The sequence below is a fragment of the Oncorhynchus nerka genome, linkage group LG24 (assembly GCF_034236695.1).
Source record: "Oncorhynchus nerka isolate Pitt River linkage group LG24, Oner_Uvic_2.0, whole genome shotgun sequence".
In the NCBI taxonomy this organism is placed as follows: Eukaryota; Metazoa; Chordata; class Actinopteri; order Salmoniformes; family Salmonidae; genus Oncorhynchus; species Oncorhynchus nerka.
Genome location: NC_088419.1, coordinates 91701010 through 91715961, shown reverse-complemented (window position 1 = coordinate 91715961; position 14952 = coordinate 91701010). Strand labels below are relative to the sequence as shown.

The 14952-nt window shown below is 46.2% G+C and overlaps 1 protein-coding gene across 2 annotated transcripts in view; it reads left to right on the top strand.

Annotated features, from left to right (window-relative positions):
• Positions 1–14952, top strand: part of LOC115108786 (serine/threonine-protein kinase N2-like) — a 55004-nt gene that overhangs the window by 30786 nt on the left and 9266 nt on the right. For both annotated transcript variants that reach the window (XM_065009327.1, XM_065009326.1), the window contains exons 3-8: positions 6493–6647; positions 6924–7047; positions 11489–11646; positions 12109–12322; positions 12836–13021; positions 13396–13505. In XM_065009327.1, the coding sequence (XP_064865399.1) occupies positions 6493–6647; positions 6924–7047; positions 11489–11646; positions 12109–12322; positions 12836–13021; positions 13396–13505 (947 nt within the window). The remainder of the gene's footprint in view (positions 1–6492; positions 6648–6923; positions 7048–11488; positions 11647–12108; positions 12323–12835; positions 13022–13395; positions 13506–14952) is intronic.

The window sequence follows — 14952 nt, the reverse complement described above, 5'->3', positions numbered from 1 at the left end:
TCTCTCAGCCCCGTGTCGCTCTCGCGCTCTCTCTCTCTCTCAGCCCCGTGTCTCTCTCGCGCTCTCTCTCTCTCTCAGCCCCGTGTCTCTCTCGCGCTCTCGCTCTCTCTCAGCCCCGTGTCTCTCTCGCGCTCTCTCTCAGCCCCGTGTCTCTCTCGCGCTCTCTCTCTCGCGCTCTCTCTCAGCCCCGTGTCTCTCTCGCGCTCTCTCTCTCAGCCCCTTGTCTCTCTCGCGCTCTCTCTCTCTCAGCCCCTTGTCTCTCTCGCGCTCTCTCTCTCTCAGCCCCTTGTCTCTCGCGCGCTCTCTCTCTCTCAGCCCCGTGTCTCTCTCGCGCTCTCTCTCTCTCTCTCAGCCCCGTGTCTCTCTCGCGCTCTCTCTCTCTCTCTCAGCCCCGTGTCTCTCTCGCGCTCTCTCTCTCTCTCTCAGCCCCGTGTCTCTCTCTCTCAGCCCCGTGTCTCTCTCGCGCTCTCTCTCTCTCTCTCAGCCCCGTGTCTCTCTCGCGCTCTCTCTCTCTCTCAGCCCCGTGTCTCTCTCTCTCAGCCCCGTGTCTCTCTCGCGCTCTCTCTCTCTCTCTCAGCCCCGTGTCTCTCTCGCGCTCTCTCTCTCTCTCAGCCCCGTGTCTCTCTCGCGCTCTCTCTCTCTCAGCCCCGTGTCTCTCTCGCTCTCTCTCTCTCTCTCAGCCCCGTGTCTCTCTCGCGCTCTCTCTCTCTCTCTCAGCCCCGTGTCTCTCTCGCTCTCTCTCTCTCTCTCAGCCCCGTGTCTCTCTCGCGCTCTCTCTCTCTCTCAGCCCCGTGTCTCTCTCGCGCTCTCTCTCAGCCCCGTGTCTCTCTCGCGCTCTCTCTCAGCCCCTTGTCTCTCTCGTGCGCTCTCTCTCTCTCTCAGCCCCTTGTCTCTCTCGTGCGCTCTCTCTCTCTCTCAGCCCCGTGTCTCTCTCGCTCTCTCTCTCTCTCTCAGCCCCGTGTCTCTCTCGCGCTCTCTCTCTCTCTCTCAGCCCCGTGTCTCTCTCGCGCTCTCTCTCTCTCTCTCAGCCCCGTGTCTCTCTCGCGCTCTCTCTCTCTCTCAGCCCCGTGTCTCTCTCGCGCTCTCTCTCTCTCTCAGCCCCGTGTCTCTCTCGCGCTCTCTCTCTCTCTCTCAGCCCCGTGTCTCTCTCGCGCTCTCTCTCTCTCTCAGCCCCGTGTCTCTCTCGCGCTCTCTCTCTCTCTCAGCCCCGTGTCTCTCTCGCGCTCTCTCTCTCTCTCAGCCCCGTGTCTCTCTCGCTCTCTCTCTCTCTCTCTCAGCCCCGTGTCTCTCTCGCGCTCTCTCTCTCAGCCCCGTGTCTCTCTCGCGCTCTCTCTCTCTCTCAGCCCCGTGTCTCTCTCGCGCTCTCTCTCTCTCAGCCCCGTGTCTCTCTCGCGCTCTCTCTCTCTCTCAGCCCCGTGTCTCTCTCGCGCTCTCTCTCTCTCTCAGCCCCGTGTCTCGCTCTCGCGCTCTCTCTCTCAGTCCTGTGTCTCGCTCTCTCGCTCTCTCTCAGCCCCGTCTCGCGCTCTCTCTCTCTCAGCCCCGTGTCTCTCTCTCTCTCGCGCTCTCTCTCTCTCAGCCCCGTGTCTCTCTCGCGCGCTCTCTCTCTCTCAGCCCCGTGTCTCTCTCTCTCTCGCGCTCTCTCTCTCTCAGCCCCGTGTCTCTCTCTCTCTCAGCCCCGTGTCTCTCTCGTGCTCTCTCTCTCTCTCTCAGCCCCGTGTCTCTCTCGTGCTCTCTCTCTCTCTCTCAGCCCCGTGTCTCTCTCTCGCGCGCTCTCTCTCTCTCAGCCCCGTGTCTCTCTCTCTCTCGCGCTCTCTCTCAGCCCCGTGTCTCTCTCTCTCTCAGCCCCGTGTCTCTCTCGTGCTCTCTCTCTCTCTCTCAGCCCCGTGTCTGCTGGGTCTGTTAAATGAATGAGGATTGTTGCTCTGGATATATTCAGGATTACTAGACGGAGAACAGATGCATTGTTCTACCCACTGGGCTCTGCTAGTCTGTGTGGGTTTGATTGCTGCAAGGTTACTGTAGACTGTAGTGTATTTTTGCATCCTCTGGTTGTTAATGACTTGTTAATGTTTTTCTGGTATTTTATTAGGATCCACATTAGTTGTTGCAAAAACAGCAGCTACTCTTCCTGGGGTTCCACACAGAACATGACATAATACAGAACATCAATAGACAAGAACAGAACTAAATCAATTAAACTTTTTTCAATAATTAATATATATATTTTTTTTTTAAAGGCACATACCAATACATATACACAAACTATCTGTATGGGTGAGTGCACATGAGATTTGTGTTGGAGAGGAAGTGGACGTGTGAGTAGGTCATCAGGAAGCAGGAGCTCTGTGTTGGAGAGGAAGTGAACGTGTGAGTAGGTCATCAGGAAGCAGGAGCTTTGTGTTTGAGAGGAAGTGGACGTGTGAGTAGGTCATCAGGAAGCAGGAGCTCTGTGTTTGAGAGGAAGTGGACGTGTGAGTAGGTCATCAGGAAGCAGGAGCTTTGTGTTGGAGAGGAAGTGAACGTGTGAGTAGGTCATCAGGAAGCAGGAGCTCTGTTTGAGTAGGTCATCAGGAAGCAGGAGCGCTGTGTTGGAGAGGAAGTGGACGTGTGAGTAGGTCATCAGGAAGCAGGAGCTCTGTGTTTGAGAGGAAGTGAATGTGTTTGAGTAGTACATCAGGAAGCAGGAGCTATGAGGCTTGTTCTATGTCCAGACCCTCTCTTCCTGTAAACAAGGGTCTTTAGGACAGGAAGAAGAGTTTCAAGTCAAGTCTAGTCTCCACCGGACTATAGCCATCCTGTTAGTGAAATGGATGAGACTGAAAACGGGGCGAGGTGTACATCAGGCAGCATGAACAGGGGAAAAACATTTTTCCAGAGTGAAGGGGGATTCGGACGTGACGAAGGTTCTCCAGTAGGTCAAGACTATTTAACCATGTTTCAATATGCTCGCTAGGGAACTACATCTGTCTGTCTGGAAACCCTTGTCTCCTAGTTCCTAGTTCTTGATTCCATTAAAGCTGCAGTGTGTCGCCTCTTCATGAGACAGACTGCCCTTCTCACAGCCTCCTTGTGAGTCCCAAATGGGCCCCTATTTCCTATATAGTGCAGTACTTTTCACCATATGGGAATCGGGTGCCATTTGGGATGCAAACTCTTAACACACTCACTCTGCAAGCCTAACTGCTAGTTGTAAATATATTGATCTCTGACACTCACTCTGCAAGCCTAACTGCTAGTTGTAAATATATTGATCTCTGACACTCACTCTGCAAGCCTAACTGCTAGTTGTAAATATATTTATCTCTGACACTCACTCTGCAAGCCTAGCTGCTAGTTGTAAATATATGTATCTCTGACACTCACTCTGCAAGCCTAGCTGCTAGTTGTAAATATATTGATCTCTGACACTCACTCTGGAAGCCTAACTGCTAGTTGTAAATATATTTATCTCTGACACTCTCACTCTTGTTTTCTGTGAGCCCTTTTTATATAGGTCTTATCAAACCTCACTGTACCTGTAAGCCTACATAGATGACTATGTTGTACACTATATGGTATTGTATTGACCTCCCCCAAGTTGAACCTGGACCGTCTCTATGCTGTTGATGAATCACTGTAGTATAGGTAACTGCCAAACTGATAACACGTGAGGAGATGAGTGATACAAAGTATAATGAAAGCAGGTGCTTCCACATAGGTGTGGTACCTGAGTTAATTAAGCAATTAACGTCCCATTATGCTTAGGGTATAAAAATACCCAGTTGCCCCATTGTTTTGGCTACCATGGCTAGAAGAGCTCTCAGTGACTTTGAAGGAGTGTTCTGAACGGGCCATAAAGGGTTAAAGGGGTGTGTGTGTCAGCACCCATCCCATTGGGCTCAGACGCCAGTTCATCGTCTAGATTTGATTTGCATTTGGTTGAGTTGTTAACCAATGTGAAATCAACCATAAATGTCATTGGGTCATTGCAAATCCAATCAGTTTTCCGTGTTGATTCAATGTCGTCACATTAGAATTTTTTGGGGGGGGTTGAAATGACGTAGAAACAACATTTTTATGTTCAACCAGTTTTTGCTCGGCGGGAAGGGAGATTCTGGACAGCGTTCTGGACATCTCCATTCGGCTCGTGGAAGAATCCCTCCAATAGAGTTCTAGAACCTTGTAGAATCTGTGCCAAGGAGCATTGGAGCTGTTCTGGCTGCTGGTGGCCAAACACCCTATTGAGACGCTTTATGTGGATCTTTTCTTGGACAGTTATCTGAAGGTACAAGTATCATCTTCTGTCTTGTCCTCCATCGTTTTGAGCTGCTGTGCGTGCCCTATACAGGAAGTAGGATGTGTTTAGATTTCAGGGAGGTCTTTTTGAAGCTATGGAGAATAGTTAGTGTACATGTCTTAGTTAAGAGTGATTTGTACTATAGTCTAAACAAGCAGACTGTCTCCCTAAGACACAGAGTATCGTATAAACATTGAATTCTTGTCATTTCTTGTGAAAGGTACAGTAGGTCTATATGTTGAGTTAAATAGACAGGACAGTCGGTCATTCAGTCTCCTGTACGACCTGGTATGAATTTCTGGAGTCTGGAATGGAGCAGAGTACAGCACAGCAGTGATCGATGTAGTAAAACCTAAAGGGGAAATACCTAAACCGGGATGAAGTCATGTTAACTCCCTTCTGTACATCGGGAGGGATTGTCCTGTACATCACAGGGGCTTTTTATTATGGGAAATAAACTACGTTGATTCGGTATGCCGTTGGGGGGGAATAAGGTTATATGGAAGACTGTGATAATTGTCAGATGTTGTTGAATATGACTTGGAAATCTCTCTTGAGGATCCAAAAGGGGGGAATGTTTCTCCATGTGACCCAGGGTGGTTGATCTCTGCAGTCTGTTCCGTGGCCTGGCTGTGTACGCTACGTACTGTTGTGGTGGAGACCCAGGGTGGTTGATCTCTGCAGTCTGTTCCGTGGCCTGGCTGTGTACGCTACGTACTGTTGTGGTGGAGACCCAGGGTGGTTGATCTCTGCAGTCTGTTCTGTGGCCTGGCTGTGTAAGCTACGTACTGTTGTGGTGGAGACCCAGGGTGGTTGATCTTTGCAGTCTGTTCTGTGGCCTGGCTGTGTACGCTACGTACTGTTGTGGTGGAGACCCAGGGTGGTTGATCTCTGCAGTCTGTTCCGTGGCCTGGCTGTGTACGCTACGTACTGTTGTGGTGGAGACCCAGGGTGGTTGATCTTTGCAGTCTGTTCTGTGGCCTGGCTGTGTACGCTACGTACTGCTGTGGTGGAGACCCAGGGTGGTTGATCTCTGCAGTCTGTTCCGTGGCCTGGCTGTGTACGCTACGTACTGTTGTGGTGGAGACCCAGGGTGGTTGATCTCTGCAGTCTGTTCCGTGGCCTGGCTGTGTACGCTACGTACTGTTGTGGTGGAGAACCAGGGTGTTTGATCTCTGCAGTCTGTTCCGTGGCCTGGCTGTGTACGCTACGTACTGTTGTGGTGGAGACCCAGGGTGGTTGATCTCTGCAGTCTGTTCCGTGGCCTGGCTGTGTACGCTACGTACTGTTGTGGTGGAGACCCAGGGTGGTTGATCTTTGCAGTCTGTTCCGTGGCCTGGCTGTGTACGCTACGTACTGTTGTGGTGGAGACCCAGGGTGGTTGATCTCTGCAGTCTGTTCCGTGGCCTGGCTGTGTGGTGGAGACCCAGGGTGGTTGATCTCGCAGTCTGTTGTGGTGGAGACCCAGGGTGGTTGATCTTTGCAGTCTGTTCCGTGGCCTGGCTGTGTACGCTACGTACTGTTGTGGTGTGGGGGCCCCCACTCTTTCCATTTCACCTGGGAGTCAGTCTCGCTGAAACCTGATTTCTCTGTCTGTCAGTGAAACTCAGCTTGTCTGTACAAGCCTTAACAATGTCACATTGAAACAATCTGACAGCTACCAATATTGCTCAACAGCCTCTAAATAGAAAAATATGTCTGGGAAAAATCCTGTCTTTATACCAAAAAAAACACAGCTCAATTTGATTAATTTAGGCCTATATTACTAAGTGATTATTTTTACAGTATCAACATAGACTGCATCGGGTACAATTCAGTACATTTTCAAATAAGCTCACTGACCATTACATTAGCTATCAAGATACAATTGAACCTTTTTATTTAACTAGGCAAGTCGGTTCAGAACAAATTCTTATTTTATAATGACGGCCTACCCCTGGCCAAACACTCCCATAACCCGGACGATGCTGGGCCAATTGTGTGCCGCCCTATGGGACTCCCGATCACGGCCGGTTGTGATACAGCCCGGGATCGAACCAGGGTCTGTAGTGACGCTTCTAGCACTGAGATGAAGTGCCTTAGACTGCTGCGCCACTCGGGAGTCCACTCTGCTTCCTTTTGCATTATGACATTGTCTAATTTCATCCTTGATTTTATTTTTATTTTTTTGTGTGTGTTGTAGTTGGACTGCCCTCATATCTATTCTGTTATTGTAGTTCCCGGCTGCCCTCTGACCCCAGACACCCCCAGCAGTGAGTCCAGAATGTGCAGTAGCAGACTGGGGGCTCTGAAGAAGCAGAACGACATTGAGCTAAAATGCAAACAAGGAGCTGAGAATATGATTCAAATGTATTCCAATGGATCCTCCAAGGTATGGGGGGCGCGGGGGGGGGCGCGGTATGGGGGGGGCGGTATGGGGAGGGGGTATGGGGGTGTATGGCTACCCTCAAAAGCAATTAGATTTGAGTTGAGCTGGAATGTCTCAATGCTTTTAACCTCATTTGAAAGACCATGTACACAGTCGTACAAAGTCCAAGAGAAATCAAAACAGATGGTGAAAACAAAATGGTTAAAACACTGAGCCAAAGAAATAGCCCGTGTTTAACATGCTTATGTTTACATGTACCCCCCCCCCTCCCCCCAATAGGATAAGAAGCTGCTTGCCACTGCTCAGCAGATGCTGCAGGACAGCAAGACCAAGATAGAGTTTATCAGAATGCAGATCCTCAAAGCCAGCCAGACTGGTGAGACCAACTACGGCGATAACGACGGTATGAACCCACTATAACCTTAGAAACACATCTCTCACCAAGGACATGCGTTGTCTGTTGGAGGGCTTTTCCCTCTGCTATATAAAGTATATGTGGGGGAATTAGGCTTTTCCCTCTGCTATATAAAGTGTATGGGGGGAATTAGGCTTTTCCCTCTGCTATATAAAGTGTATGGGGGGAATTAGGCTTTTCCCTCTGCTATATAAAGTATATGTGGGGAATTAGGCTTTTCCCTCTGCTATATAAAGTATATGTGGGGGAATTAGGCTTTTCCCTCTGCTATATAAAGTGTATGGGGGGAATTAGGCTTTTCCCTCTGCTATATAAAGTATATGTGGGGAATTAGGCTTTTCCCTCTGCTATATAAAGTGTATGGGGGGAATTAGGCTTTCCCTCTGCTATATAAAGTGTATGGGGGGAATTAGGCTTTTCCCTCTGCTATATAAAGTATATGGGGGGAATTAGGCTTTTCCCTCTGCTATATAAAGTGTATGGGGGGAATTAGGCTTTTCCCTCTGCTATATAAAGTGTATGGGGGAAGGCTTTTCCCTCTGCTATATAAAGTGTATGGGGGGAATTAGGCTTTTCCTCTCTATATAAATATAAAGCTTTTCCTTCTGTATGGGGGAATTAGGCTTTTCCCTCTGCTATATAAAGTGTATGGGGGAATTAGGCTTTTCCCTCTGCTATATAAAGTGTATGGGGGAATTAGGCTTTTCCCTCTGCTATATAAAGTGTATGGGGGAATTAGGCTTTTCCCTCTGCTATATAAAGTGTATGGGGAATTAGGCTTTTCCTCTGCTATATAAAGTGTATGGGGGAATTAGGCTTTTCCTCTGCTATATAAAGTGTATGGGGAATTAGGCTTTTCCCTCTGCTATATAAAGTGTATGGGGGAATTAGGCTTTTCCCTCTGCTATATAAAGTGTATGGGGGGAATTAGGCTTTTCCCTCTGCTATATAAAGTGTATGGGGGGGAATTAGGCTTTTCCCTCTGCTATATAAAGTGTATGGGGGAATTAGGCTTTTCCCTCTGCTATATAAAGTGTATGGGGGAATTAGGCTTTTCCCTCTGCTATATAAAGTGTATGGGGGAATTAGGCTTTTCCCTCTGCTATATAAAGTGTATGGGGGGAATTAGGCTTTTCCCTCTGCTATATAAAGTGTATGGGGGGAATTAGGCTTTTCCCTCTGCTATATAAAGTGTATGGGGGAATTAGGCTTTTAGGCCCTCTGCTATATAAAGTGTATGGGGGAATTAGGCTTTTCCCTCTGCTATATAAAGTGTATGGGGGAATTAGGCTTTTCCCTCTGCTATATAAAGTGTATGGGGAATTAGGCTTTTCCCTCTGCTATATAAAGTGTATGGGGGAATTAGGCTTTTCCCTCTGCTATATAAAGTGTATGGGGGAATTAGGCTTTTCCTCTGCTATATAAAGTATATGGGGGGAATTAGGCTTTTCCCTCTGCTATATAAAGTATATGGGGGGAATTAGGCTTTTCCCTCTGCTATATAAAGTATATGGGGGAATTAGGCTTTTCCCTCTGCTATATAAAGTGTATGGGGGAATTAGGCTTTTCCTCTGCTATATAAAGTATATGGGGGAATTAGGCTTTTCCTCTGCTATATAAAGTATATGGGGGGAATTAGGCTTTTCCCTCTGCTATATAAAGTATATATAAAGTGTATGGGGGAATTAGGCTTTTCCCTCTGCTATATAAAGTGTATGGGGGAATTAGGCTTTTCCCTCTGCTATATAAAGTGTATGGGGGGAATTAGGCTTTTCCCTCTGCTATATAAAGTGTATGGGGGAATTAGGCTTTTCCCTCTGCTATATAAAGTGTATGGGGGGAATTAGGCTTTTCCCTCTGCTATATAAAGTGTATGGGGGGAATTAGGCTTTTCCTCTGCTATATAAAGTGTATGGGGGAATTAGGCTTTTCCCTCTGCTATATAAAGTGTATGGGGGAATTAGGCTTTTCCCTCTGCTATATAAAGTGTATGGGGGAATTAGGCTTTTCCTCTGCTATATAAAGTGTATGGGGGAATTAGGCTTTTCCCTCTGCTATATAAAGTGTATGGGGGAATTAGGCTTTTCCCTCTGCTATATAAAGTATATGGGGGGAATTAGGCTTTTCCCTCTGCTATATAAAGTATATGGGGGGAATTAGGCTTTTCCCTCTGCTATATAAAGTATATGGGGGGAATTAGGCTTTTCCCTCTGCTATATAAAGTATATGGGGGAATTAGGCTTTTCCCTCTGCTATATAAAGTATATGGGGAATTAGGCTTTTCCCTCTGCTATATAAAGTATATGGGGGAATTAGGCTTTTCCCTCTGCTATATAAAGTATATGGGGGGAATTAGGCTTTTCCCTCTGCTATATAAAGTATATGGGGGGAATTAGGCTTTTCCCTCTGCTATATAAAGTATATGGGGGGAATTAGGCTTTCCCTCTGCTATATAAAGTATATGGGGGAATTAGGCTTTTCCCTCTGCTATATAAAGTATATGGGGGGAATTAGGCTTTCCCTCTGCTATATAAAGTATATGGGGGAATTAGGCTTTTCCCTCTGCTATATAAAGTATAGTATCATTTGGGGGAATTAGGCTTTTCCTCTGCTATATAAAGTATATGGGGGAATTAGGCTTTTCCCTCTGCTATATAAAGTATATGGGGGAATTAGGCTTTTCCCTCTGCTATATAAAGTATATGGGGGGGAATTAGGCTTTTCCCTCTGCTATATAAAGTATATGGGGGGAATTAGGCTTTTCCCTCTGCTATATAAAGTATATGGGGGGGAATTAGGCTTTTCCCTCTGCTATATAAAGTGTATGGGGGGAATTAGGCTTTTCCCTCTGCTATATAAAGTGTATGGGGGGAATTAGGCTTTTCCCTCTGCTATATAAAGTGTATGGGGGGAATTAGGCTTTTCCTCTGCTATATAAAGTGTATGTGGGGAATTAGGCTATATAAAGTGTATGTGGGGAATTAGGCTTTTCCCTCTGCTATATAAAGTATATGGGGGGAATTAGGCTTTTCCCTCTGCTATATAAAGTATATGGGGGGAATTAGGCTTTTTTTGGACTTTGTATATCCTTTTTTTAAATGTTGTATGATTTGTTTTTTACACGTAACAAACATTTCATGTTCAAATATTTTCTGGGTTATGAAAAGGTGATATTTCTGGTCCCCAGTCTCTGTGATAATGATGATACATTTCTGGTCCCCAGTCTCTGTGATAATGATGATACATTTCTGGTCCCCAGTCTCTGTGATAATGATGATACATTTCTGGTCCCCAGTCTCTGTGATAATGATGATACATTTCTGGTCCCCGGTCTCTGTGATAATGATGATACATTTCTGGTCCCCAGTCTCTGTGATGATAATGATATATTTCTGGTCCCCAGTCTCTGTGATAATAATGATACATTTCTGGTCCCCAGTCTCTGTGATGATAATGATACATTTCTGGTCCCCAGTCTCTGTGATAATGATGATATATTTCTGGTCCCCAGTCTCTGTGATAATGATGATATATTTCTGGTCCCCAGTCTCTGTGATAATGATACATTTATGGTCCCCGGTCTCTGTGATAATGATGATACATTTCTGGTCCCCAGTCTCTGTGATAATGATACATTTCTGGTCCCCAGTCTCTGTGATAATGATGATACATTTCTGGTCCCCGGTCTCTGTGATAATGATGATATATTTCTGGTCCCCAGTCTCTGTGATAATGATGATACATTTCTGGTCCCCAGTCTCTGTGATAATAATGATACATTTCTGGTCCCCAGTCTTTGTGATAATGATACATTTCTGGTCCCCAGTCTTTGTGATAATGATGATACATTTCTGGTCCCCAGTCTCTGTGATAATGATACATTTCTGGTCCCCAGTCTCTGTGATAATGATACATTTATGGTCCCCAGTCTCTGTGATGATAATGATACATTTATGGTCCCCAGTCTCTGTGATGATAATGATACATTTATGGTCCCCAGTCTCTGTGATGATAATGATACATTTATGGTCCCCAGTCTCTGTGATGATAATGATACATTTATGGTCCCCAGTCTCTGTGATGATAATGATACATTTCTGGTCCCCAGTCTCTGTGATAATGATGATACATTTCTGGTCCCCAGTCTCTGTGATAATGATGATACATTTCTGGTCCCCAGTCTCTGTGATAATGATGATACATTTCTGGTCCCCAGTCTCTGTGATAATGATGATACATTTCTGGTCCCCAGTCTCTGTGATAATGATGATACATTTCTGGTCCCCAGTCTCTGTGATAATGATACATTTCTGGTCCCCAGTCTCTGTGATAATAATGATACATTTCTGGTCCCCAGTCTCTGTGATAATGATACATTTCTGGTCCCCAGTCTCTGTGATAATAATGATGATATATTTCTGGTCCCCAGTCTCTGTGTCCAAGCCCATCATCAGTCCTCTGGACCTGAGACTAGAGGAGTTGCGACATCACTCCAGGATAGAACATGCTGTCGCTGATGGAGCCCAGAACGTCATGATCCTGCTGGGCTCTTCTGGGAAAGTTACGGAGAAGAAGGCCCACTCTGAGGTGAGACGATGGATGTATACCTAGGGTTGCAAAATTCTGGTTACTTTTACCTAAAAATCCTAGGTTTTTTTCCCAGAACACCTGGTTGGAAGATTCCCAGAAAAAGTAGGGAATAAAGCAGGAGATCTGGAAATCTCTAGGCAGGTTTTTTTAGGCTGGATGAAGGAGTGTGAAGAAGCCCATCCATATTCTTTTCAGATCATGGAAAGTCTGTGAATGACGGTATATGTCAAATCTTGCAGAGAGTCAAGCCAGTTTACCATAACACATCGTTGTGGAATGTAAAAATAAACATTCCACAGCATACCGTTCCTCACCCAGGTGTTCCATAATGTTAACATCTGAGTACGTTCTGAATGCTTGCCCTAAACTGAAGTTTTCAGATGTGTCCAGCCGTATGGTCCCGTGTTATGTGTGCTAGTAGGTTTAAACATTTTAATATTGGTCTCTCCCCCCCCACAGGCTCAAGCCCGGTTCAATGAGTCCAATCAGAAGTTGGACCTGCTGAAGTTATCTCTGGAGCAGCGGCTGAGCGAGCTGCCTAAGAACCACCCTAAGAACCTTCTCATCATGGAGGAGTTAGCCATGGTGGTGTCCCCGCCACTCAGCCCACGCCATAGCGTTATGTCTACATACAACCAGTACAGCACGGTCACCAAGCCTGCTGCACTCACAGGTAAGACTGTCCTTTTTAGAACCAACAACTCAGTGATGTCTTTATCGTTACGGGATTACCCTAGATTTCAAAACACAGCAGCTTCTCTTTAAGTTCGAAGCTCTGAAGCATTCCTTAAGGTCAACAGAGATGACACGGCATAACACAGCCACCCTCATCCCAAACACACGTGCGCATTGTACTGTAAATAGAATAAACCTCTGTTAGACGACGATAAACTTCAGATCGAGTCGGTATGTAATGCCTCACCCACTCGGGTCAGACTTAGAGCAACATTTTACGTTTACAATAACGACGTGTAAGTCCATAGTGCAGTGGCCGTATGTATCAAGGAGGACTGCTGATTTAAGATCAGTTTTCACTTCTAGATCACAATGAATAATATTTACATGGACAGGAGGGACCTGATCCTAGACCTGCACCCTTACTCTGAGACGATTGATAGTGCCCCCCCCCCCGGCCTTCGTCTTTCTGGGCTACTGTCTAGTGTGTTTTTACCTGTTTTTCTCCGAGGTACGTTGGAGGTGCGTCTGATGGGCTGTCAGGACCTGCTGGAGGACGTCCCAGGTCGTTGTAAGACCCTCTCAGCCTCCCACCCCGGCTGGAGCCCCAGTGAACAGCGATCCTCCTTCATGTCCAGAAGCAACAAGAACAAAGGAGCCAGCTCACGCAACCTCTCCAAGACCGACGACCTGTCCAGTTGAGTGTTGCTCTATTGATCCACACCCTGATGTATCTCTGTCTGATGTTTTGAAGCTGCTCGGAGAAGCTGCTCGGAGAAGCTGCTCGGAGAAGCTGCTCGGAGAAGCTGCTCGGAGAAGCTGCTCGGAGAAGCTGCTCGGACTAATGCCTTGAATCTAGCTGTGAAATATTGCTCAGTCTCTGCCTGCTGTTTGAACAGAGGGGTGAAATCAGGGTTGGTGTTCAAAAATGTTTTGCACAGAAAATCAAAACAAGCGTTTTCTTAAAGCGGACAATTGGACAAGTACTCCCTGTTTTCAGTCCATTTCATGCCTACTGAACATTGCCCTGGGTCCAGATTGAATAAACGTATTCTCTCTCGCTCTGTCCAGATGAGATCAGTGCTGTGCTGAAGTTGGACAACACTGAAGTGGGACAGACCAGCTGGAAACCAGTCAGCAACCAGTCCTGGGACCAGAAGTTTACATTGGAACTAGACAGGGTACTCTAGACCACAAACTACTTCACTATATATCCACTGTGGAACTAGACAGGGTACTCTAGACCACGAACTACTTCACTATATATCCACTGTGGAACTATACAGGGTACTCTAGACCACACTACTTCACTATATATCCACTGTGGAACTAGACAGGGTACTCTAGACCACACACTACTTCACTATATATCCACTGTGGAACTAGACAGGGTAATCTAGACCACACACTACTTCACTATATATCCACCGTGGAACTAGACAGGGTACTCTAGACCACACACTACTTCACTATATATCCACTGTGGAACTAGACAGGGTAATCTAGACAACACTACTTCACTATATATCCACTGTGGAACTAGACAGGGTAATCTAGACAACACTACTTCACTATATATCCACTGTGGAACTAGACAGTACTCTAGACCACACACTACTTCACTATATATCCACTGTGGAACTAGACAGGGTAATCTAGACAACACTACTTCACTATATATCCACTGTGGAACTAGACAGGGTACTCTAGACCACAAACTACTTCACTATATATCCACTGTGGAACTAGACAGGGTAATCTAGACAACACTACTTCACTATATATCCACCGTGGAACTAGACAGTACTCTAGACCACACACTACTTCACTATATATCCACTGTGGAACTAGACAGGGTACTCTAGACCACACACTACTTCACTATATATCCACTGTGGAACTAGACAGGGTAATCTAGACAACACTACTTCACTATATATCCACCGTGGAACTAGACAGTACTCTAGACCACACACTACTTCACTATATATCCACTGTGGAACTAGACAGGGTACTCTAGACCACACACTACTTCACTATATATCCACTGTGGAACTAGACAGGGTACTCTAGACCACAAACTACTTCACTATATATCCACTGTGGAACTAGACAGGGTAATCTAGAATCCACCGTGGAACTAGACAGGGTACTCTAGACCACACACTACTTCACTATATATCCACTGTGGAACTAGACAGGGTAATCTAGACAACACTACTTCACTATATATCCACTGTGGAACTAGACAGTACTCTAGACCACACACTACTTCACTATATATCCACTGTGGAACTAGACAGGGTAATCTAGACAACACTACTTCACTATATATCCACCGTGGAACTAGACAGGGTACTCTAGACCACACACTACTTCACTATATATCCACTGTGGAACTAGACAGGGTACTCTAGACCACACACTACTTCACTATATATCCACTGTGGAACTAGACAGGGTACTCTAGACCACAAACTACTTCACTATATATCCACTGTGGAACTAGACAGGGTAATCTAGACCACACACTACTTCACTAGATTTCTGAACTAGATTTAGACCACACACTACTTCACTATTATCCACTTGGAACTAGACAGGGTAATCTAGACAACACTACTTCAG